At 45.7% G+C, this 22467-nt stretch overlaps 1 protein-coding gene across 1 annotated transcript in view; it reads left to right on the top strand.

Moving 5' to 3' along the window:
- The window catches only part of ACACA (acetyl-CoA carboxylase alpha), a 181818-nt gene that overhangs the window by 25174 nt on the left and 134177 nt on the right, over window positions 1-22467 (top strand). The window contains exons 4-23 of the mRNA XM_077836628.1: window positions 418-527; window positions 998-1079; window positions 2772-2870; window positions 3523-3629; window positions 4526-4636; window positions 5933-6142; window positions 6934-7104; window positions 8708-8869; window positions 9532-9695; window positions 11194-11344; window positions 11960-12063; window positions 12967-13048; window positions 13579-13724; window positions 15237-15387; window positions 16819-16953; window positions 17935-18081; window positions 18678-18866; window positions 19565-19665; window positions 20110-20198; window positions 22294-22418. Of these exons, the coding sequence (XP_077692754.1) occupies window positions 418-527; window positions 998-1079; window positions 2772-2870; window positions 3523-3629; window positions 4526-4636; window positions 5933-6142; window positions 6934-7104; window positions 8708-8869; window positions 9532-9695; window positions 11194-11344; window positions 11960-12063; window positions 12967-13048; window positions 13579-13724; window positions 15237-15387; window positions 16819-16953; window positions 17935-18081; window positions 18678-18866; window positions 19565-19665; window positions 20110-20198; window positions 22294-22418 (2636 nt within the window). The remainder of the gene's footprint in view (window positions 1-417; window positions 528-997; window positions 1080-2771; window positions 2871-3522; window positions 3630-4525; window positions 4637-5932; window positions 6143-6933; window positions 7105-8707; window positions 8870-9531; window positions 9696-11193; window positions 11345-11959; window positions 12064-12966; window positions 13049-13578; window positions 13725-15236; window positions 15388-16818; window positions 16954-17934; window positions 18082-18677; window positions 18867-19564; window positions 19666-20109; window positions 20199-22293; window positions 22419-22467) is intronic.

The raw sequence follows: 22467 nt of genomic DNA, 5'->3' as shown, positions 1-22467 counted from the left end.
GTTGGAACAGGGGATTAGGGCACTGTAATCTAGAGATCAAAGCTTGGGAGCTAGGGTTCTTGGATGCAATCCCTGGTTCTGCCAATGACTTGCTGAGTGACCTCAGCCGAAACACTTCGCCTCGGTACTCCCCTTATCCTGTCGTTAAATTGGGGGGGGGGGTAATAGTGAACTACTTCACAGGGATGCTTGGAGGCTTAAATGACTGATACATTGATTAACATCATCTGTGAAATGCATGGAAGATAAAATCTCTCTGTAAAATGTGTGTGTTTGTGTATTTGTGCTTTTTATTATTACAACAAATCCTGAGTACTTCTTGAGTCAATGGAAGTAAAAACTGCAAACTGTTTAGGGTTTAAGGCTGAATGTTGCCGGTTGAATGTGTCCTAAATGTGACTCCCTCTGTGTCCACAGAGTACATTAAAATGGCAGATCACTATGTCCCGGTGCCAGGAGGAGCAAACAACAATAACTATGCAAATGTGGAACTCATTCTTGATATTGCTAAACGGATTCCAGTGCAGGTGAGAAGGGGCAAAGATAGAATTTAGAATTAAAAGCAAAATCAAGCAGTCTTTCCTGTCCATGAATAATGAGCCACATCTGAGGAAAGTAAGGTCAGAGAAATGGTCTGGGGAAAAATAGCAGGTTGTTTGGAGCAATGAAGGTGCTGAGCAGTGAAATGGGGCTGATTTTCCCGATGTAAATACTTGCAGCAGGTATTGTGGTATACCTAGCACAACTGTGCCCTTAAATACTCTTCAAAAGTTTATCATGTCATTCTCTGGGGACTTGTCTTTGAGATGCAGTGCTCTGTCTGAATTATGCCAGGTATAATTAATAACCAGGTATGCTGTCTGGTGTGTGAATGGTGTGGGACTGAAACTTTTTCAGTGAGGAGAGGAAAGGCTCAGAGCATCCGATTGATTGATTGATTGTTTGCTGACTCCCTTTTGCAACTGTAAGGAATGAATTGCCTTGTATTCCTCTCCAGGCAGTGTGGGCTGGCTGGGGGCATGCCTCCGAGAACCCCAAACTACCAGAACTCCTCCACAAAAATGGAATTGCCTTCATGGGTAAGGACCTTTCTTTTTGACGTGCAGCTTCTCACAGCCCAGTGCCGTCTACTCAGTTATAAACGTGGTCTTGGAAAGATGGAAAATCCAGGACCTAAAATGAAGAGCAACAATCTAAAGCTTACACATGCAAGACTGACAGAGTGCACCTTGGGAAATGGAACACACTGCCTAATGATGTAGTCTAGATCTATTCATTGAAGGTTACAAGAAAAGGCTGGATTACACTCTGTTGGATTAGAGAAGATTTTGGTCAGTACAAGGACTAAGATTGGGAGACAAAAGTGCTATACAACCTCATCACTTCATTTGTTTCCATGCAGATCCATAGAACTTGCCATCTACAAAGGACCTTTTGTGGCTTCTATCAGCCTGTAGCTGGTTTTTATTAGGGAAAGGCCTGAGTTGACTAAGTTGGAACTGGAATTTGCCAAAGTCTAGGGGTGTTTGGTTTGAGTTCACACTCACCTCTAATGCCTGTTCTTCACATTTATAGTTTTCTCTTTATTTGAAACAACTGCTGAGAGAAAATATTTCATGTGTCTTGAACTGAACTTCTTAAAAACTGTCGGGTTTTGCAACACATCATCCACAGAATGGAGTGGTGTTAGGTTCAGGCTGAGACAGGAGGTTAGAAAACATTGCTGTTAAAGTAGGAAAAAAAGAAAAAAAAACCTCTGTTAATTTAAAGATTGAGTTTGTAATAAGGGTTTGTTGAAGAAGTAGAGTTGAGACCAGAGTGTAGGTGGGTTTTGCATTTTAGCCAACATGGCAGATAACATAGTGCCTGACTGTTTAGGATATGCACTATATTGCACCATTAGTCACATAATGTAATGGACTATATGATATTTATTTTAGGATTTGAAAATTGGGTAAAACTTTGATCCGAGTGCCCCGACTACAAGTCCTGATCTGAACATGTTCATCCCAGCCCTCTACTTTAGGGATGTTTATACCCAATTCTGAACTCTGTGACTGGTCTTTTTTCTCTAATAATCTGACACAAAACCACAGAGAACACCTTTGAACTTCAGGGAAGTCTGAATGTGAAGTTTGACAATAAGCCCACCTCTAACTTAAAACTCTTATCAGTCAGAGGGTGCACTCCCATGCAAGCAAAACTCCTAGTAAAGTCAGTACAAGTTCTGCTTGTGTAAAGTGTGCAGAATTGAGCTTTAAATGGGAAACTGAATTGCCATTCCAGAAAAGAGTCTTGAGGTATGCAAGTTACGCTAATGGCAATCGACGGATCAAGTACACTCCTCCTGACCCTGCTGGAGGAGAGTATGTGTGAGGGTAGTGGTTCTTGAAAGTAGTTCTCCTTCAGTAGCATGTTTGTATGTGCTCACACATCTGCTGCTGTGAAGTGCCATCAGGTTACATTACTGTAGTGTTTAACTTTTCCTTCTCAGAGAACCTGCAGTACAGTACATTTGAGTGTTTTTTGTTTTTTTTTTTTAAATCCTTGACTGATGTAAATTAACATAGCTCCGTTGGCTTCAACAGAGCAATGCTGATTTACACCACTCCATGATCTGGCTCATAGTATCCATTCCAAGAGACAGTCATGAGCAGAGTATTTTCTTACCCATCTAGCATAACATAATCTAGACTATGCACTGTTGGATCTTCCTTGGTGCCTGATTTCTGTGAGTAATCTCCCTCATGGATCTTATTTGTTTTTTGCAGGGCCCCCAAGCCAGGCTATGTGGGCTTTAGGAGATAAAATTGCATCCTCGATAGTGGCCCAAACTGCGGGCATCCCAACTCTCCCATGGAGCGGCAGTGGTAAGACATTGATCCTTGTTTGTACCATAAAGATTACTGTTATATTGCCCTTCCCTCAGGCACCCCGAAAGTTCAGGAAACCTCGGTGCACTGAAAAATCTCCTTTTGAAGATGGCCCATGTGCTATGTGTGATTTTACGGCATAACCATTCCTGTGCGACCCAAGGTGTAGACCGTGACTGCAGAATATACCTTAGACGTTTGGTCAATGATCCATGTTTTAAAAAGCTGAACTTTTGTTCATTTTAATTGTAACTCTGTCAGTCCCTCATGTTCCTGCTACCTGTACTTAGCATACATGGCCTACTCATGGGGCCCGTAACCAGGATGAAGGTGCAGGTGCCTTTTCGATTTCAAAGAGCTCATAAAGGCTGGGCTGTTTCTCCCTCCAGTTTAGGTTTGAGATGCTGGTGCTGATACTGCTTCCGTTATACCTGTTCTGTGGAGAAAGGACTTCGCTTTCTAGGGCTGTCAGTTTGGCAGCTGGTTCCCCACATCCCAAAGCTCCCCCCGTCCTTTATCTCCTATTTTTTGTTTCTGTTGCTACGCCTAGAACCAAAATGCCCTATCGAGACTTATAGGGGAATGACAAGGTGATGCAAGCGACAGGTGCAGTGTTCCATTACCCCGTGGATGTTTTTTTGTATTTTAGGCCTCCGAGTGGACTGGCAGGAGAATGACTTTCAGAAGCGCATCTTAAGTGTGCCCCAGGAGCTGTATGAAAAAGGCTACGTGAAAGATGTGGATGATGGGTTACTGGTAGGTGGATACTACTTGGGTGTCTTTGATTCAGCCCACTTTAGAAAGAACTACGTAAGCCAGTGATGGGTACACACCTCAAGAGTCTGGGGGTTTGATTCCCTATAGGAATTCAAAGCTTAGCCAAACTTCGCAGTTCAGCAAAACTGGGGCTTGAAAGTCCTCTGAATAGGATTCTCTTTCATGTGAGATATCTGGTATTCTACCTCCTGGGTAGGACCAGAAGCAAAAGTGCACAGATGCATGAAATTTAGGATCAAGAAAGGGCAGATGGGTACAAAACTGTGCTGCAGCAAGGGCTCCGTTTCATTTCTAGAACTAGAAGAGGTCTGGATGCCGCAGTCTCTCTTCTTCTGTGATTGTGGTAGAAAACAGTTTAATCTCCTAAGGACTAGAGTGCTTTAGTTTAACTGAAGTTATTGGGGTTATCATAAGTGCCTGTGATATTCAGGAGGGCCTATTAGATCAAGGATCGGCAACCTTTGGCACTTGGTCCTCCAGGGAAAGCTTCTGGCGGGCCAGGCCGGTTTGTTTACCTGTAGTGTCTGTAGGTTCGGCCGATCGCAGCTCCCACTGGCCACGGTTCACTGTCCCAGGCCAATGGGGGCCGCGGGAAGTGACGTGGGCTGAAGGATGTGCTGGCCGCTCTTCCCACAGTCCCCATTGGCCTGGGATGGTGAACCGTGGCCAGTGGGAGCTGTGATCGGCCGAACCTGCAGACGCTGCAGGTAAACAAACCAGCTCGGCCTGCCAGAGGCTGCTGATCCTTGGATTAGATGATCCAGTGATCCCTTCTGACCCTAAACTTTGAAACTGTGAAAGAATGAAATCCCTAATTTGTTTTATAGGCTACTAAACAGCTTTTGTACTTAATCCTTTTCTCTTTCCGTCTTCAGGCAGCTGAAGAAGTTGGCTACCCAGTCATGATCAAGGCCTCTGAAGGAGGAGGAGGAAAAGGAATCAGGAAAGTTAACAATGCAGATGACTTCCCCAACCTTTTTAGACAGGTAACTCTCTTCCCATTCATTTGTGCTGTCTTGTTTCTAGTGTGGAGGTCACTGTAGACGTTCTGCACAGTTCGGCAAGAGCTTATTGGGGAATGTTAAGGGAAGAAAGCACTCTATTATCCATCAAAACTTTTCTTGCTGCTCTGAACTGTTGGGGTCTTGCCAAACTTTGCTTTATAGCCATGATTGTCACTAGAATGCCCAAATATCTGTAAAGACTATACTAACTCCAGTACAACACCAGTTAACCAAATACCCTGGTTGGTGCTGAGTCTGATTGCTGTGGTTTCTGGTAATAGAGTGAATTCAAAATGTAATTAACAGATGCTGGGGAACGTGTCCTTGTTTCAGATAATGGGGAATTGTGGATAAGTGAGGTTTAGATAAGGGAGGTTGTACTGAAATTATACACCACTGGAGAACAGGGTATTTCCAGCAATGAATGGCCCATGGCAAATCCTAGTAGTTTCTTCCCCCAGAAAATGCCCTAGGCTTCTACTGATGTCGCAGTTTATGTGAACTTTTTTTTTTTTCGGTTTGGTCGCACTCTGCGCTCTGGGGTCAGTATGTGCTGCATTAGCCCATTGTGGATTGGTGTCTCAGTTCAAATTCTTCCCTGCGGTGTTCCCTTGCAGTTTCCATGCTGTAACAGATGGCAGCGGTGTTCTTTCATTGATCACCATTCCACTGGCAGGACAGCACTTCTATCAGGATCTAAAAGACCCATGGGGCATTGCTGGAGCTGAATTTTACCAGCATTTCCCTGCTGTGTTAGGCAGCACTGAGATGGTTAAATGGTCTGTTTAAAATTGCTCTGTCTGGCTCTTCGTTACAGAATGCTCCTATGCCTCCAATAAGATTTGCTTAGACTGTTGATACTGCACCTCTAATATTATCTCCTGGGGCTAGAGTCCAATCCTTGAGGGGGCCATTTAGGGATCTGGGGCAAAAATTGGGGATTGGCCCTGCTTTGAGCAGGGGGTTCGACTGGATGACCTCCTGAGGTCCCTTCCACCCCTGATAGTCTATGATTCTAAGTTACTTACTTCATCTGTGCTTCCGTTTCTCCGTCTGTAGGGTTCAGTTCATGAATGTTTGTAAAGTGTTTTGAGTTTCTCAGATGGAAATAGAAATGCAGAGCATTCAAATTTCTAACTTTGGGTCATACAAGTGAGACTCTGTGCTAGTACTCTACAGTATTAACAGCCTCTTACAGAAAGACAGCTGAAGAAGGAGCCTGACTTTGTGTCAGAATAGGAGGAAGAGTTGGTTTGCATTATGTTGTTCCTGTTGTAGGTTCAAGCTGAAGTGCCAGGCTCGCCCATCTTTGTGATGAGACTAGCCAAGCAGTCTCGCCACCTGGAGGTGCAGATCCTGGCGGATCAGTACGGCAATGCCATCTCCCTTTTTGGCCGTGACTGCTCAGTGCAGCGCAGACACCAGAAGATCATCGAAGAGGCGCCTGCAACTATTGCTACCTCAGTGGTGTTTGAGCATATGGAACAGGTGCGTGTGGGTCTGTGAATTCCACTTTCCCTGCCTTTTGCGAAGAAAAGCGATACTCTGCCTGCAGAAGGAGCCAGTTCTCTGACATTCCAAAAAAACAGGAATGGGGAGAGTCTCTTCAAATAGCAACACCGGGTCCAGTGTTGCAGTCTTTGTATGCACAGATTAGCACTCATGTTTCCAGAACTGATTGTGTGTGCTGTCAAAGAACTGCAGAGTTCCATCCCAGAAGCGGCTGCTTTCAATAGTGGGAGAAATGATCCCTGAGTATGCAGCATATGAATGTCTGAAAAACTTGTTTGTCAAAATTCTTTGAGATCTTTGAATGTTTGGCTCTGTGGTTACATGGTTGTGGGTTTGTTATATATGGGGTGTGTATACAGTACTTCCCCTCCCCAGCCCGTGGTCCGCCAAGAATAATCCATGTTTCAGAAAGAGGCCCATGTGACTTAAAACATTTTTGTGACATATGATGTTTAGTTCTCCTAAGTGGTCAGTGATGTTTTGAATGTGTATTGACACATTCACAGAGAGGAATGGGGGTTGACAGATTCCAACGTTATAAATTCTACAGGGATAGCAAAAATCCCATCCAGAAGCGTTACTGAGTAAGCCCAGAAATTGAGCCGCCTGCCAGAAATCGCTCAGAGAAATGCACTTATCGTACTTGTCACAGGATTGTGGCCGTTCTAGAATTCCAGTAAGAAAGTGAGTTGTGGATGGGGTAGGTGGAATGAAAGTGATGGTTGACAATGATATATGTGGGCTGTTTTCTCTGTCTCATCTCCTAGTGTGCCGTGAAGCTCGCCAAGATGGTGGGGTATGTGAGTGCTGGTACAGTGGAATACCTCTACAGCCAGGATGGCAGCTTCTACTTCCTGGAGCTGAATCCCCGGCTGCAGGTGGAGCACCCCTGCACAGAGATGGTGGCTGACGTCAACCTGCCAGCAGCACAGTTACAGGTGAATCACAACACAGGCCTCGTACCTGTGGAGGCATTGAAAGGTATTCAAAGCGTGGGGTGTTGGAGAGGTCTAAGCACAAATAGCCGGTTCCACTGGAATCTGAGTTGGGGGGCTCCTGTTTGGGTCACTCCGTGTTCAGCTTCACGGTGTTGTTACAGATGAGTCATGTACAAGTTAATTGATCAAGTCACTGATATGACAGGGAAAGCATGAGACTTGGCATATTAACAAGAGAACTATTAAATGCAATACTAATAAGAAAATTTGTCTTTAATAATTTTAACCCAGTAGTGCCCCCTCAAATTGCTGTTTATGTCCAATTAAGAAATATTTAAATTTCTGGCAACATTATCCAGTAACACCATCGTTGATATTCAATATCCCCCAAAGTGGAACTGTTACATTCCTCATCCAAGTACTCAACAAGCTTCTGTACAATAAACAAACTGGTTCATGTGTGCAGCATGTGAGAGCACAAGGCTTCTCGGTACCTATTCCCTGGCTTCCCAGAAATAGGAGCCATTGCAAGGCCTTTCTCTAGACTGCCCAGTGAATCTGGTAATTCCAGACATCCTTATTGTGGCTTTTTAAAGGCATTAAGATGTATTCCTGCAGCTCCTGGTAAAAATTTCTGACTTACAAGGGAGGCTTTTTTGTTTCACATGCCTGAATGCCCAGAGATGCGCAGGTATGGAAGATCATCTAGAAAAACAATTGTTCATCATTGGCTTTTAAAGTCAAGCATCCTTTTGCCCAAAAGGAGCAGCTCAGGATGCTGAAACTTACGCCGATCCGGCCAGACTCTGTCTTAATACATTTGTAGTAATTGTTCCATATGCAGCTGTGCTTAAATTTAGTGACACAGTTAGCGCCGTGATGGTAACATGCCAGAATCCATAGTGGCATATACGTTTTAATAAATGCTCCTTGCTGTTTTTCTTTCCTATCTCTTCCCTGGTAGATAAACAGTAATTATTTGTTTGACTTCACTGGCAGGAAGACACCACAGTTAATCAACTTTGTCCTCAAGCTGCAGTTACTGAAAGAGAGCAGCCACAAGCCCTGTGTTTTGCGATTCTGCCAGCCAGATTTAGCCCTTTGGCTTCAGTTGGAGCATGTTGGATTTACACAAAGAGCATGTTCTCTCTCTTGACTGTATTGCAGATTCCAATGAAATATGTATTGTTCAGGTAGGCAGGGTAGCCTTATGTATAGGCCAATGACCAGGTCACAGAACAGGGAGTCGGGTCATCTGAATTCCATTCCCAGCTGTTTCATTGACTCACCTTGTCAGCTTGGGCAAAGGACTTCCTTTCTGAATCTGTTTCCCCTTCTGTAAAACAAAGATGACATTCATCCATCTTTGTGAAGCACTTTGAGGCGGACAGGTAAAGAGGTGCAAAACATTATTATTGGGTGCATCCTGAGGTAAAGAATTGGGACATTACGCCTGAAAAGAAAGCCCTAGAATCACAGTAATATATATAACCAGTGTCCAGCCACCACCGACGATGGGTGGAATGAACCTGTGAAGGTTCAGGGAAGTGGTACTTATGTGAGAAGTAAAACTTAGCTTACTGTATTTTATATTCTCCTATAGATTGCCATGGGGATTCCCCTCCACAGGATCAAAGATATCCGAGTAATGTATGGTGTCTCCCCTTGGGGCGATGTACCCATTGACTTTGAGAACTCAGCCCATGTCCCCTGTCCACGGGGTCATGTGATTGCTGCTCGTATCACCAGTGAAAATCCAGATGAGGTAAAAGCTCCACTTAGTGTTTGTTGTTTCTGTAGTATTGGGGTCATTCTAAAGAGCCATGGTTCTGCACACACAGTCGTCAGCAAGGATCAAACCCAGAACTTTCTGCACCAAATTCAAGTGAGCTGAGAAATCCTTTTTTTGGCTGAGGTTGGTAGTAGAGAGAGTACTGTATAGTATGATAAAACCTTCCCCATCTCTCAATCAGAATAATACTCTTGTCAAAAGTGCGTCAGGACCTTGAACTCCGTCGCTCCTGAACTGTTTGCTCTCTCACACAAAGTATGTCTGTGCACAGTAGCTGGTTAACAGTTAAGAGGTTAATGACCACAAAGACCTTGGATAGGACCTTGGTTTCCTGTCATTTCTCAAGGATGGCATCTCTTGCATCACAGCACTCCTTAGACCCATTCTGGTGCATTGGTATTGAATCTTTTACATCACTTCCTACAGCACTTGGGTTTATCTTGGAGGTCTCCCATCCAATGTGGATGCAGCCTGACCCTAACTAGCATGTGATATCCCAGTGCTGGGACGCGCTGCTAATCTCTGTAGCCTAAGCAACTCCCAGTTGTGTGTGTGTTTTTTTGCAAATGCATACTACTCGTGGAACATTTACTTTTCCTTTGGGGTGCATAACCATTTAATATATTTCCTTGTAGGGTTTTAAACCCAGCTCTGGAACAGTCCAAGAACTGAATTTTCGCAGCAATAAGAACGTCTGGGGCTATTTCAGTGTTGCTGCCGCAGGGGGGCTTCACGAATTTGCTGACTCTCAGTTTGGTCACTGCTTCTCTTGGGGAGAGAACCGTGAGGAGGCCATCTCGTAAGTAGCCAGGAAAGTGGTTAGAATATGGAACTAGCTCACTGTGAAAACCCTCCTCGGTGCTCTATAGAGGGCCGGTCCTACAAGTGCCTCATGTGGAACCCCCATAAACTCCATGTGTGACTTCGATTTTGTATGCAAACCTAGCCTCTTGGAAGGGATCTGTAATCCCTTGTGACAACTGTAATTTAGTTGCCAATGAACAAGGAGTTAATCTAACTCAGCTTCCTCTATAAGAGTGGCTGCTTAGGAGCTGGTGGGGAGAGAATGCCTTGGGGAAGGGAAGGGCCGCACACTCAGGGTCATAGGATTAGGTTTGAATCCCAAGCATGGGAGCTTTTCTGTTTACACCTTGTTGTTTGTGACCTTTTCAATTTCCTATTGTAAACGATGTTCTGTTAAGGAGAAGCTCTTGCTGCCTACAGATGGTTTATCCTCTGAGCTTAAGACCCCCAAAGTTGATGAGTACCACTTAGAGTTGGTGCGAAAATCGAACCTCCTACTTAAGTTTTGCAAGACATATTTAATATAAATATATATGAAAAAGTTTACCAAATTTTTAATATTTTATAAAAATTCATAGCGGGGGCATTTTCCTGACTTTTAGCTGAATGAAAGTATAGAAAACATGTACCATACAGGCTGGCTTTCTCTAAAGGGTTAAACGGAACATTACTAAACATCTGCCCAGTAGTATCCTATACATGTTGAATAGATTTAATTTCTAGTAGAGCTGTCATATTATGAGCTTTTCTTGCAGAAATGTTTTTCTGTGGGTTATGGTAAGCATGAAAGGGAGTAGAACTCACCCTTCCATTCAGTTTGTTGGGTCTCATAACGTAAAGATCCTTTGAGACCTGGAAGTTTGTCTCTCACACAACCAACCAGACTGAAAGGTAAAACTGTATAGAGCATAATGTCACTTTCGTTATTCAGCATTGACTATTGCCAATAATAATCAGTGGGATAATGCCAGGTTTGTGTTGGACAGTGGTAAATTTGATACTAATGTGGATGAAGTACCTTTTAAATCAGGTACGGTTGAGGTGTGGATGCGAAGAATACAGTTTTAGCAAATGTCCCGTAGGAAGAGTGGATTTTGAAGTAAAATCTGTAGCGGAAACCTTATGCAGACTCAATGCTACGCTCCAGTCTGGCTTTTGGTCTTTTCACTCCACTGAAACCACATTTACCAAGATCTCCAGCAATGACGATCAAGCCAGGACGAAGGATGAGTAGAAAAGAATAGCGACAAAATCAGAAAGGCACGTGGTACATCCCAAGTGTATGCTGGAGGAAACTGATGTCTCATTCCCAGGCACGGTGCATGGATAGCATCTTGCTCCCATGAGTGCACGCACTTCATCTGCTATTGGCATGACTAACTTGTTTTTCCAGGTGACTCACTGGGGATGTTAATTTGCGGTAACTGTCTAGGCTTACCAGGTCACAACAAACTGTTAGTGAGACGTGGTTTGTGAATTCCTTTTCCTTTCAGAAACATGGTGGTGGCTTTGAAGGAACTGTCCATCCGAGGGGATTTCCGAACCACTGTTGAGTACTTGATTAAACTGCTGGAGACAGAGAGCTTCCAGCAGAACAGCATTGACACTGGCTGGTTGGACAGGCTCATCGCTGAGAAAGTGCAGGTATACCCGCTTGCTTCAGGGGATTATAAACTTTGGGGAGTGGGGGTTGATTTTTTGGGGAGGAAAAGACATTTCATTACCTCGAAAGCTTGGCCCTTACTAGTCAGAGAGTACAGAGATTTAACGATGACGTTCTACTCGGTCCTTAGTAAGGACTCTGGAAAAACATTTATTGGGCTTCGTTCTCATTGACACTGTGCCTTTTTACCCCATTTTGGCAGTATAAAGAGTCCTTAAGCACCTGTAAAGGAGCATTAGTATAACTGAGAATTAGGCTTGTTGTCTTCACCGGGAATTTTAAACAAATGACAAGAGTGAAAACTTGTGCAGTACCTGAGGATTTGCCCCAGTGAGAATAAAACTCAAATCGTTTCCTTTAACTAGCATAGAGGTGACCTGCTTACTGGCATGCTTTCATGTATGGCTACCATAAGTATTACAACCATTTTAACTTTAAGGGATTTTCTGCCTTTGACAGCAAATGCAACTGAGCATAATGACATGGTTGACCCTCTCAAGTAGGGAGAGGCCAGGATGGAGGGCTGAGAAAGCAGAAGGAATTGAGCAAGTGGAAAGACTGAGGTTTTTCTTCATCCCAAACCCTTTTCCCTCTAGGCAGAGAGGCCTGACACCATGCTAGGGGTAGTGTGCGGGGCTCTGCATGTGGCTGACGTGAACTTCCGGAACAGTGTCTCCAACTTCCTGCACTCTCTGGAAAGGTAAAATTACTCTTTGCGACTAGCAGTAGTCACGGATCGTTGACGTAGTATAAAGCTCAAGTCATACATAGCCCAAATGCAACCCAGGCCAGAAGTGCCTAAAGCTTGTTATCATCTGATGGCTGTTCTCTGGCCCCAGTGGCTGTTTAGCGTTTTTAGGCCAGTCCTGATGGATAGATGTCCATGCGTGTTCCAAAAAAAATCCACCACCAGTGGCTCTGAGAAACATAGTTGTTGGCAGTCTCAGGAGAGAGGCCAGGGATTGAATGGATAAGAGAGTTAAGACCCATTGGCAGGACAGCCTGGGTAAAGCTTGCACTGCCAAATCTTGTGCTGTCCCTGTTTTGTAGTCCAAGTCTACAGAGCTATTCATCAGGTGCCTTCTACCAGTGCTCAGAAACCCCCTAACATTCTAGCTTGCTTTAAACTGGATTGGGAGTCCTTGGGAGACCAGTCATAACATTTTAATTCAGACTGAGTCTGACATGACATGTACACTTCTTTTCCAAATGAGGCTGTCAGCACTGCCAGGCCCACGTTTGGGGCCCTGGGCGCTGGATGAGGGATCCAAGGAGCATAGTAGTGAAAAGCTGCTTTTAATCACATGGGGCTGTTACTGAGCACAACAAAGATATTCTGTAAATGTGTTCGATGTTTCAGTGCAAATCATTCACTATCAGTAAAGCAGGTGGGTTGGGGCGGTGTGGGGGAGATATAACAAGTCTATGTGGAATGGGAATGAACATATGTTGGGTTTGAGAGTGATGTCTCTCCTAAGGAGGGATGATTTAAGGTTTAGATGTCCAATCTCCACGCCAGTGCGGTCTCCAAATGCTTGTGTGCTGTGTTTTAACCCCTCCCCTCAGTGGCCATTTAGAGAATCTGAAAGGTAACGTCTTTCAGGGGTCAGGTCCTGCCTGCTCATACGCTGCTGAACACAGTGGATGTTGAACTCATCTATGATGGAAGGAAGTACGTGCTAAAGGTACAGTACAATGCAGAGACTCTTCTCCACTGTGGGTTGGAGGGATCTTACGTTGCTTGGCACTGTCTTGGCTTTGCAATGACTGTTGGGAACAGGATCATCAAGTTAAAATCAAATCTGGATGGTGGGCAAAGGAGACAAGGAGAGCTGGAAGGGGATTTTCTCTGCTTCTGTGGGTTTGGAAACTTCTCTACAATCTCCCATGCATTGTCCCCACTCAGAGACCCTCCCTTCCATTACATTTCACTTACAGTGAGATCCCTGCCACAACTTTGCTCTGCAAGACCCCTGTTTTTACGTTAAATTTTCAGTACCCAGCACCACCCTGCAGGTGGTGAAGTGTGTTTTATTTATGAATTATCTAAAATAAAACAAGTGACCCACATTTCCCTGAGACATCTTCATTTATTACTGAATGTAACAGTCAGTTCAGAAACCAAGGAACCTGCCTGGTGCTCCAGCCAGTATAATGTCAATGTTACCACATTTCCTTTACATGTTGCTCCATATTCTTGCTCACGGACCCACAGGTGACCCGGCAGTCTCCCAATTCCTACGTGGTTGTCATGAACAACTCTTACGTGGAGGTTGAAGTACACCGATTGAGTGATGGAGGGCTGCTCTTATCCTACGATGGGAGCAGCTACACAACCTACATGAAAGAAGAAGTGGACAGGTATCAATCTCTGCTATAGGGGTCCTTTATGGTCACTTATAATTTACATACATGCCAAGATGGGCTAATAGAATGTCATGGTCTGAGGCCTCAGCTGCGTATCACAGCGTCAGGAAGGAATCCCTCCAACTACTATACGATACTGAAGAGCTTGGTAGGTGCATTATTAGGGACAGGAGTAGGGGAAGAAATTTGCTTTCGTCTGAAGCATTTGGGGTTGCCTGCAGCTGGAAGCAGGATTTGGAATGCGATGCACCAATATGATATGTGGTTCTCTTTCTTCTCCAGCCACTCTGCAACCTCATCCTTCCAGTAGGAGATGGGTGAACTCCTAGGTTGCCCATCTGGTTTGCTAGCAGTGGGTTGTTGAGCTGAATGGGAGCCTACATTCCAGTTTCCTACAGGCCCTTGGTAGTTAGAGTGGATAGATGTCGTCTCTGCAAGAAGGTGGGAGTTTAGTGTTCCCCACACACCACCTAACATGATAGTGTGGAGACCTCCATCTTTACGGAAAGAGGTTTCTTCCCTGCTTGTGGTGACTTCTGGGGGGAGGGGTGGGGGCAAAACAAAAAGAGAGGCTAGCACATGCTGGCCAAATCCCAGCTCGGGTGATTATATTCTTTTTGCCGAGTTATGCCCTTTCAGTTTACATTGGAAAGTTCGTTTTTACTTTATCTTGTTAAAAATCTGCCACTGGTACAGAACAGCTGTTGTATTCCACTCCATAGGCTGGGCGAGTGACCTTTTTATATATGCGCAGACTCAGATTTGTTGGTTTATGGCCGCATAGACCCTTGCACAGTATCCTGCAGTTGCACTGAATGGAGGGCTTAACACAATGAGAGAAGTTGGTGGCATTGCCGGGAATAGGGCCTAGCAAGCCTAGGTGGTGGATGTGCTGAGTCAGTGCATTTCCTCAGCTTTCAGCCCCTGGAGTTTATACCACATAACCCCCTTGGGGTGCATCGGGCCTCCTTCTCTGTGCTGACTCTAATGAATCTGGCCAGTAGTCTATGAAAGACTTGGGTTGTAAGGTGCTATAAAAATCTAAACAAAATGCCTTTTGAAACTCCTCATTTCACCACAAGGGTGTTGCCTGCTTTTCTCAACTACACTCTGAGCACTGGAGGAGTTTGGATGTGGGAGGTTTGGTAAGCGTTTGCTATTTGACAGCTTTGTGTTAACACATCCAACCTCCAGTATTGTTGATCTTGGTTTATATAGAATTTACCAGACCACTTCATATTGGGAGTCCATTGGGTCCAGCATCCAGGCTCCCTCAGTGACCAATTACCCACTGATTCAGAAGAAGCAATGCTGTACGTATGCTAGGGGTCGATAGTAATGCCTTCCTGACCCTCGCAGCCCTGATTACGCAGATGTTCACCTCTAGAACCAAGTCACTAAACTGTAAATAATTGCTACTTGTATGTTCTGATCTAGGGCTGGGGGGATTGGATTTCTCCCTCCTATACTCTCCACATGGCATTCCATTGAGGTGTTCTTCCCTAGGTACCGCATCACCATAGGGAACAAGACCTGCGTGTTTGAGAAGGAAAATGATCCGTCTCTCCTTCGCTCCCCCTCGGCTGGGAAGCTCATCCAGTATGTGGTGGAAGATGGGGGACATGTATTCTCAGGCCAGTGCTTTGCTGAAATTGAGGTAAAAGAGCTACATGGGACTGGGCTGGCTGCAGATGCTCAATCCTGGGAGCAGAGCTGAGCAGGAACATTTTGAAATACTCAAAAACTTTAGTGAAAAACTGGGGGGTTGGATGGTGGTGGGTGGAATGTTTTGTGATATTTTTTTCTCCCTATTCCATGCCCCCCCCCCCACTCCGCTTTTTGTCTGTACCCACTCAGAAGGCAAAAACGAGCTGCTGGGTGGAGAAGAGATAACTTAGCACTGTAAATGTTAAAACCTGTGTTTTAATGAATGTACCAGTGGGAGGCAAAACCTCCCAGCAATATCCAGTGGTAAAGAAAGCGCATATAGACAGCGGTGGCCACCTTGCTGTGGGACTGGCCAAAGAGGAATAGACCATAGGGCTGTGAGAGATGGACAATCCATGTCTCATAGCTGTTGTGAAAAAGGTTTGCTGTTCCTCTGGGCTAAGTGGTCACTGCAGCAGGGCTGGCCCAGGCCCAGTGACAGGGTGAGGCAATGAATTTTGTCTGCTCTTACTGACTGGTCATTAATCAGCTTGATCAGATGAGTTAATGAGGAAGCTGAAACTGTGGCTCCTCCCTTCCCCCTTGGAGGTTACTTAACTCCCAAAGAGGGGGAGGACAAGCAATTCCCAAGGCACAATGGGCAAAGATGGGGCTGTGCCCGAGAGAGAGGGATCAAACCAGACTTTAGAGAGGAGGGTATAGAGTGGATTGTGGGGGATTAAGGTGGTTATTAGGGACAACGTGTAGGAGAAATGTGTCAGACTGCAGATCATGTTATTTATGCGAGCTCTTTTATATTGTAACATATTCATGGCTTGGTGAGAACCTACCAGTCGTTTGTTGCTGGGCTACTTTCCATAGCAACAGCACGGATAGACCCTAGATCTTTCTGCTCCAAGGACAAGGCTCCTACGTGCAAACTAAAGGGAGATCTCTGTTAGTTTGAAGAGCTCTATAGAGCCTATGACACTCTGGCCAATAGCTCTAATTCCCTCCGCTGGAAGCCAGTAGTGCACAAACCCACCAGCCAGCATATTCCAATGGCATCTGCCATTAATGTCTGACCTTTAGGTTATCACAGCCATGGCAGTGAGTTGCAGGCTGCCTGAAAGTCCAGTGCTCAGCATGGAACCTTTACTTATTCTTGGAGGTGAAAGAATCCAGAAGAGATGAGATTCCATTGGTTGAGTTTGGTTTCCTGTTGCTCTAATTTGCATTCAGACCATTTGCTCTGCCCTTTACTACGGGCTCCTGGGTTTCCTTCCCAGCATGCATCTGCACTACAAGCCTTTCAGGGTGACTGCTGAATGCAAAAGACCCTTGCTAGTCAGATTACCTATGGCATAGAAAGGGGGCTGCTGAAGCATGAACCTTGAATGAATTAGGGAATCTGAGCGTGTAACCTGTCTTCTTGCTGCAGGTGATGAAAATGGTGATGACGCTGTCGGCAGCAGAATCAGGCTGCATCCATTATGTCAAACGCCCTGGGGCAGTGCTGGACCCTGGTTGTGTAATTGCTAAACTGCAGCTGGATGATCCCAGCAGGGTTCAGCAGGTAGGAAGCTCCTGGAGATAGCCATTGGACCCTGCCTAATTTGTCTTGATTTTCTAGTGGTGGTGTTGAATTGCAACAGAGGACAGGCCCATGTCATGCTGAGATTTTCACCGTGTGACTTTTGTCTCAAAGGAAGAAGTCAAGGAAGTGTAAACCCTACAGAGGCTTTCTCTCAGATCTGATCTAGACATTTATATCAGACTCATTCCTTGTTATCTCAGCACCTGATCTCCAGGTGATATAGGTGGGTGGGGAAAGCCTCATCCTTTCCTCAAACACATTTATGCTCCCTGCACCCACTACTTTCTTTGGCCACTTGTCTGTTCCAAACACCTGCAGTACTGTGAGACAGAGAGAGTTCTTCCTGATAGCTAACTGAACCTCTCCTGACAGACAGGAATGGATACCCCGGTTTCAAGAGCATTGGGACTGGTACAAACAGTCTCGGCAAAGCTGGACAAGTGGGGAGTGAGCCAGTGCATGAATCATCTTTGGGGTAGAGGACAAATGCATGGGTCTTTAAGGGCAAGTCGGGTTTGATGTGGGTGGGTGGATGTGAATGGTGAAAGAAAAAGGAACTATTCTAAAATGGATGCTAGTACTTAATCATCTTATTGGAGAGGTTATCAGCACCAGTGCAGTATCTACTGGCTTCGACTGAATCTTTCTCTGAGATCTTGTTGTTTCTGGTTCTGGACACTGAGATCAGCTGGAATTCATCAGAAAGAGGCTGGGGGCCTTATTTTGTGGGTTCAGGGGCATGCAGTCATTGAGATCCAATGAAAATCCCATGACTGTCCAAGAGGATTTTCCATCCTGAGATCCTCCTGTTTGAGTCTAATTTCCCCCCCTGTGCTGTAGGCTATTGGGTCTCCAGTTGAAAAGTGGGGGGTGGAGAGAGAAGCACGTGTGATTCTCTTTGGTGATGCCATGTGGGAGGAGGCTTGGAGGCGCTTTATTCTCTGTTGGCTGTGTTCGCAGGCCGATCTGCATACAGGCACCTTACCACAGATCCACAGCACAGCCCTCCGAGGCGAGAAGCTCCATCGTGTCTTTCACTGTGTCCTCGATAACCTGGTCAATGTGATGAATGGTTACTGCCTGCCAGAGCCCTACTTCAGCAGCAAGGTACTGATCCCTTGTCCCAGGTGGAGGGCAAACGCTTCCTGGATATTAGGAGCCAATTTGCGTACAAGCTCAATGAACTCTAATGGTTAGAGCAGAGGACTGAGAGGCAGGACACTAAACTACACTACACTGCCCTGCCTCATATACTTCTTCTCTGGTAGCCCTGATTCCTTTCCCCAGTCCCCTATTTCCAGAAGGTTGAGGACACGAGGGGGATGTGTCCAGTGGTGCCACCCAAGTCAGAACTGAAGAGGAGACCAGATGGGCTGCAGGACTGTTGCCTATGCCTGCAGCCTAGTATGGGAGAGCTGCTTCCACAGCCAGCGATGTTAGGGGCCACACTGGGAGCAGACAAGGAAGGTGCATGCCTTTCAAGCAGCCCCCTGCAGCTTTACTTGCCATCGAGTTAGCATATGTGGTGAAGGAAGGGAGTGGTTCTGCACCTTTCTCCACCCATGTTGATCTGCACCCCTTGAACTAGAGTGGCTCCCAGGTGGGGTCATGCTGTAGGACTGCTTTGCCACACTGAACAAGCCTCGATGAGACCAGCCCTTCCCTTCATTCCATATTGCATCTGGTTCTTGTCCTCTCTCCAGGTGAAGGACTGGGTTGAGCGGCTAATGAAGACCCTGAGAGACCCATCTTTGCCTCTCCTGGAGCTTCAGGACATCATGACCAGTGTCTCTGGGAGGATCCCACCCAATGTAGAGAAGTCCATCAAGAAGGAGATGGCCCAGTATGCTAGCAACATCACATCGGTCCTTTGCCAGTTTCCAAGCCAGCAGGTAATGAACAGCCCTTTGGAAAGGGAAAGCAAAACAGGTCACTTTGGGATGGAGAGAAAATACCTTTGAATTATTTGGAGATGAGCTTGAGGTGAAAAGTGGGGGCTTGGTAGGGAGGTCAGTGTGTATAATAGCCCATGGAGAGCAATGGGAATTGAACCCTGGACCTTAGTTGCCAAAACCCCGGATCTCTGCTGCTTGAGTTAAAGTAGTAACTCTTTCATCTGTGAACAAGTAGCAGGTTGTTGCAGCAGAAGTGTTTGGCCGTTTGGAGGAAATCTGACCTTGTGCTCAGAACTACTGTATCCTAAATATGCTGTTGTTCAGCTACAGTTTTTGTGGCTCAATACAAGAATGACTGGGTGAAATTGTACAGTCTGTGTTTTGGAGGAGGTGAGATTGGATGATCCCATTGCTTCCTCCTGACATTAAAGAAATCTCTGAACTACTACTGGCATTCAGGGTGTCAGCTGCTCACTGCAGAGTCTTGGAGAAATATGTATTGCACAATAGGTTGGCTCATAATGAGGGTACTTTGCCTTCCTCTGCAGCATCAGATGTTGGCCTCTGCTGGAGTCTGGAGAATGGGCTTGGTGGCCCAGTGCTCTCACCTGGTCTGGCAGAAATCCTTTGCTCCTGTGACAATGTTCTCCACCCATATCCCCCTCTCCAGCATGGGACTATTTTTTCTCTCTTAGATCGCCAACATCTTGGACAGTCATGCAGCTACACTGAACCGCAAGTCTGAGCGCGAGGTCTTTTTCATGAACACCCAGAGCATCGTGCAGCTGGTGCAACGGTGAGCTCGTTCACGGGAGCCCATCCCTTCCTCCATTCCTTTTTCTTTTTTGCTGCCTGCAAGGGCTGAAGCAAAGCTGTGGGTCACTTTTTTTTTTTTCTTTGCCTTCAAGGAAGCAGGTGTAACTTTTGTCTTTTAGTAGTGAGGCTGTCTTGACCATTCTGTCAAGTAGCTGGTATCTTCTCCACCCTTTTCACAGCTCTAGAAGCTGAAGGTTTGGGAAGGTTCTGGGAAGTGTTTTCAACATGCCGTGTGGCATGCTGCTCATGTGAAGAGTGTCGGAGGTTGTATGTTCATTCTGACTGCGCTGAACCTCCAGGAGTTCCTGGGAGATCTGTGTGTGTTTTCCTTTGTATTGTTCAGTTGTATTGACTCTCAGAGCCTTTCACAAGCAGGACAATGGCATTTTAGTCCTCCAGTGACCTTCCCTTGCTGTTCCCGCAGGTATCGGAGTGGTATTCGAGGCCACATGAAAGCTGTGGTGATGGATCTGCTCCGTCAGTACCTAAAGGTGGAGACTCAGTTCCAGCATGGTAAGTCTTGAACCCATCAGGATTTGAATTCTGGGAGGAGCACAGCGCCTCCTGTAGGCTTCACTAAAAGCATCTTCCAAATGAGACCAGCTTGTCATGGCTCCTTGTGGCTTGGCCTGACAGGTTTCCTTTTGCATCACTGTTTAGGAGGGCTTTTTTTAAACCATTAAACTCCCAATGTGGTGAGCCTCCATGGTAGGAGCATGCAGGGAGGTGCACACAGCAACAAGTCCATCCACCAAACTCCCCTCCTAGGTTAAGCCTGTGCTCGTGCCCGTCCCCCCTGGCAGACACATCATCTGCCACATCCTCTCAGCTCTCCTCCCTGCTGCTTTGGTGCCTTAACAGGACACTGATTCTTTTGGGTCAGTGCTGTGAACATCTTCACAACAGAGGCTGACAGTTGACTTCATCAGTCCCTCTCTGATCCTTTCATCTTGTTGAGCTGTGTAAGTGTGGTGCATCTTCTATAGGCATGCACTCTTTTTAATTACTCCAGAGCCTTGTAAGCTGAGACTTTACGTGATTCAGGGTTGAAGTCGCTCCAGAAAAGAGGCAGAATTCAAAACATGATTCATTAATTCACTGTATGTTTCTGAGCTCTCTAAGATTCAGTCAGGCAGAGTTCTGCGCACTCTTTGCTCCTTCATGTTTGGTTTATTTTGACCTTCTGTGCCTGCCTTTTGCTGGTTCTTGCTGTCTGCAAGGGGCCGTGATTAAAGGTGTCCCCCCCCCCCCCCCCCGATCATTTCTCTCAAGCTGGAGACTGAAATGTAGATTCATGGCTTTGTAAACTGTTTTATTTCCTGACTTCTGATCACTTGAGCATGTGAGAAGTGTCAAGAAATTAGCTAAGATCAGAACCACCATGGCAGCTGGAGAATAAGTGGGCAATGCAGTGGTAAATGCTACTGTAAGAAAATGGAATACAATAAGAGATCCATTGTTTCAGTTGAAACCACTGTAAGGAATCAGAAGACTTTTCAATGCTCCCTTTTTATAAAGAACAATTCTCCGATTTCCGTGCAGAATACCGTAGCCAGGTATTTCAATGTGAACCTTGCAATACTGTTACCAGTCACAGGATGGCAGTGAACCACCGCTGCTTTTAAGGTATTGCAGATAACGCTCTTTCCGATTCAGTTCTCCTCTTCTTCCCTCCTGCCCCCTGTGCATGCCAAGCTTTCTAGTGTTACAGGGTATGTCCATAAGGCAAAATGAGCCCAGGGCGAGTTGAATTCGAGTTAGCAGACCCTGGCTTGGTTAACCCAGGGCTTGAGCATCTCATTTGTAACTCCAGGTTAGGAATTGTTGAATCCTGGGTCGCAGCCTTGGGCTTCAGTGTCTATACTGCATTATGTGGGCTGAAGTCCAACTACCCATATCCCAGGCTTCCTAGCACCCTCCCAACGTGTGGCCGCTGTAACCCTTTGTTCACAGTGTGGGAAAACTTGACTGTCGACCAAACTTGACTGTTCAGAGGACAAAGGAAGTCAGCCTGTGGGATTGGGGAATACTTTTGGTGGACTCCCAGAGCACAAGTCCAGTCGGGCTGGGTCTACACTGCAAAGCAATAAGGCTTGAACCCTGGGTCCCGACTTGACTCAGGCTCAGACCGTCTACCCCTGTGGGGTCCTAGTTCCAAGCCCTGGGTTAGTGTCATTTGTGTGTAGACAGACGGAGAGTTAGACTTGAGCCTGAGTTCAAACCCTGGATTTACATTGCAGTATAGACATACCCGCAGATTCATTTCCACATCAACACACTATAGCAGATGATCTCACATGCCATCTGATTATTTTCTGATTCTTCTCTGAGTGAAAAAGAGCCCCTTCTTAACAAGCCATTACCACTCTCCCTGTGTAATTCACAAAGCATTGATTTGGCATTGGAGTTGATGAAAGCAAATGACAGGACAGTATTTAAAACCATCTAAGATTTCTAAAGTTTCCAGTAAAAATGCTTCTGTCCCTCAGATTCACCAAGTTATGTTAAGAAAATAACCAAATGTGTCCAGCCAGATGCATCCAGCGCTACCCCTGTGTGCAGGCTGTACACAATGCTGTGGGTCCTCATGTTTCGTTTCTGACTGCAGGGCACTATGACAAGTGTGTCTTCGCCCTTCGGGAAGAGAACAAAAGTGACATGAATGCTGTATTGAACTACATCTTCTCTCATGCTCAAGTTACCAAGAAGAACCTCCTCGTAACGATGCTCATTGTAAGTTTGGCCCGCAGGACTTTTTTTTTACCTTGTATGTGAACATTTA

This window comes from Eretmochelys imbricata, chromosome 17, assembly GCF_965152235.1.
Source record: "Eretmochelys imbricata isolate rEreImb1 chromosome 17, rEreImb1.hap1, whole genome shotgun sequence".
Classification (NCBI taxonomy): Eukaryota; Metazoa; Chordata; order Testudines; family Cheloniidae; genus Eretmochelys; species Eretmochelys imbricata.
The sequence above is the reverse complement of the archived record's forward strand: the minus strand, read 5'-3'. Positions and strand labels throughout refer to the sequence as shown.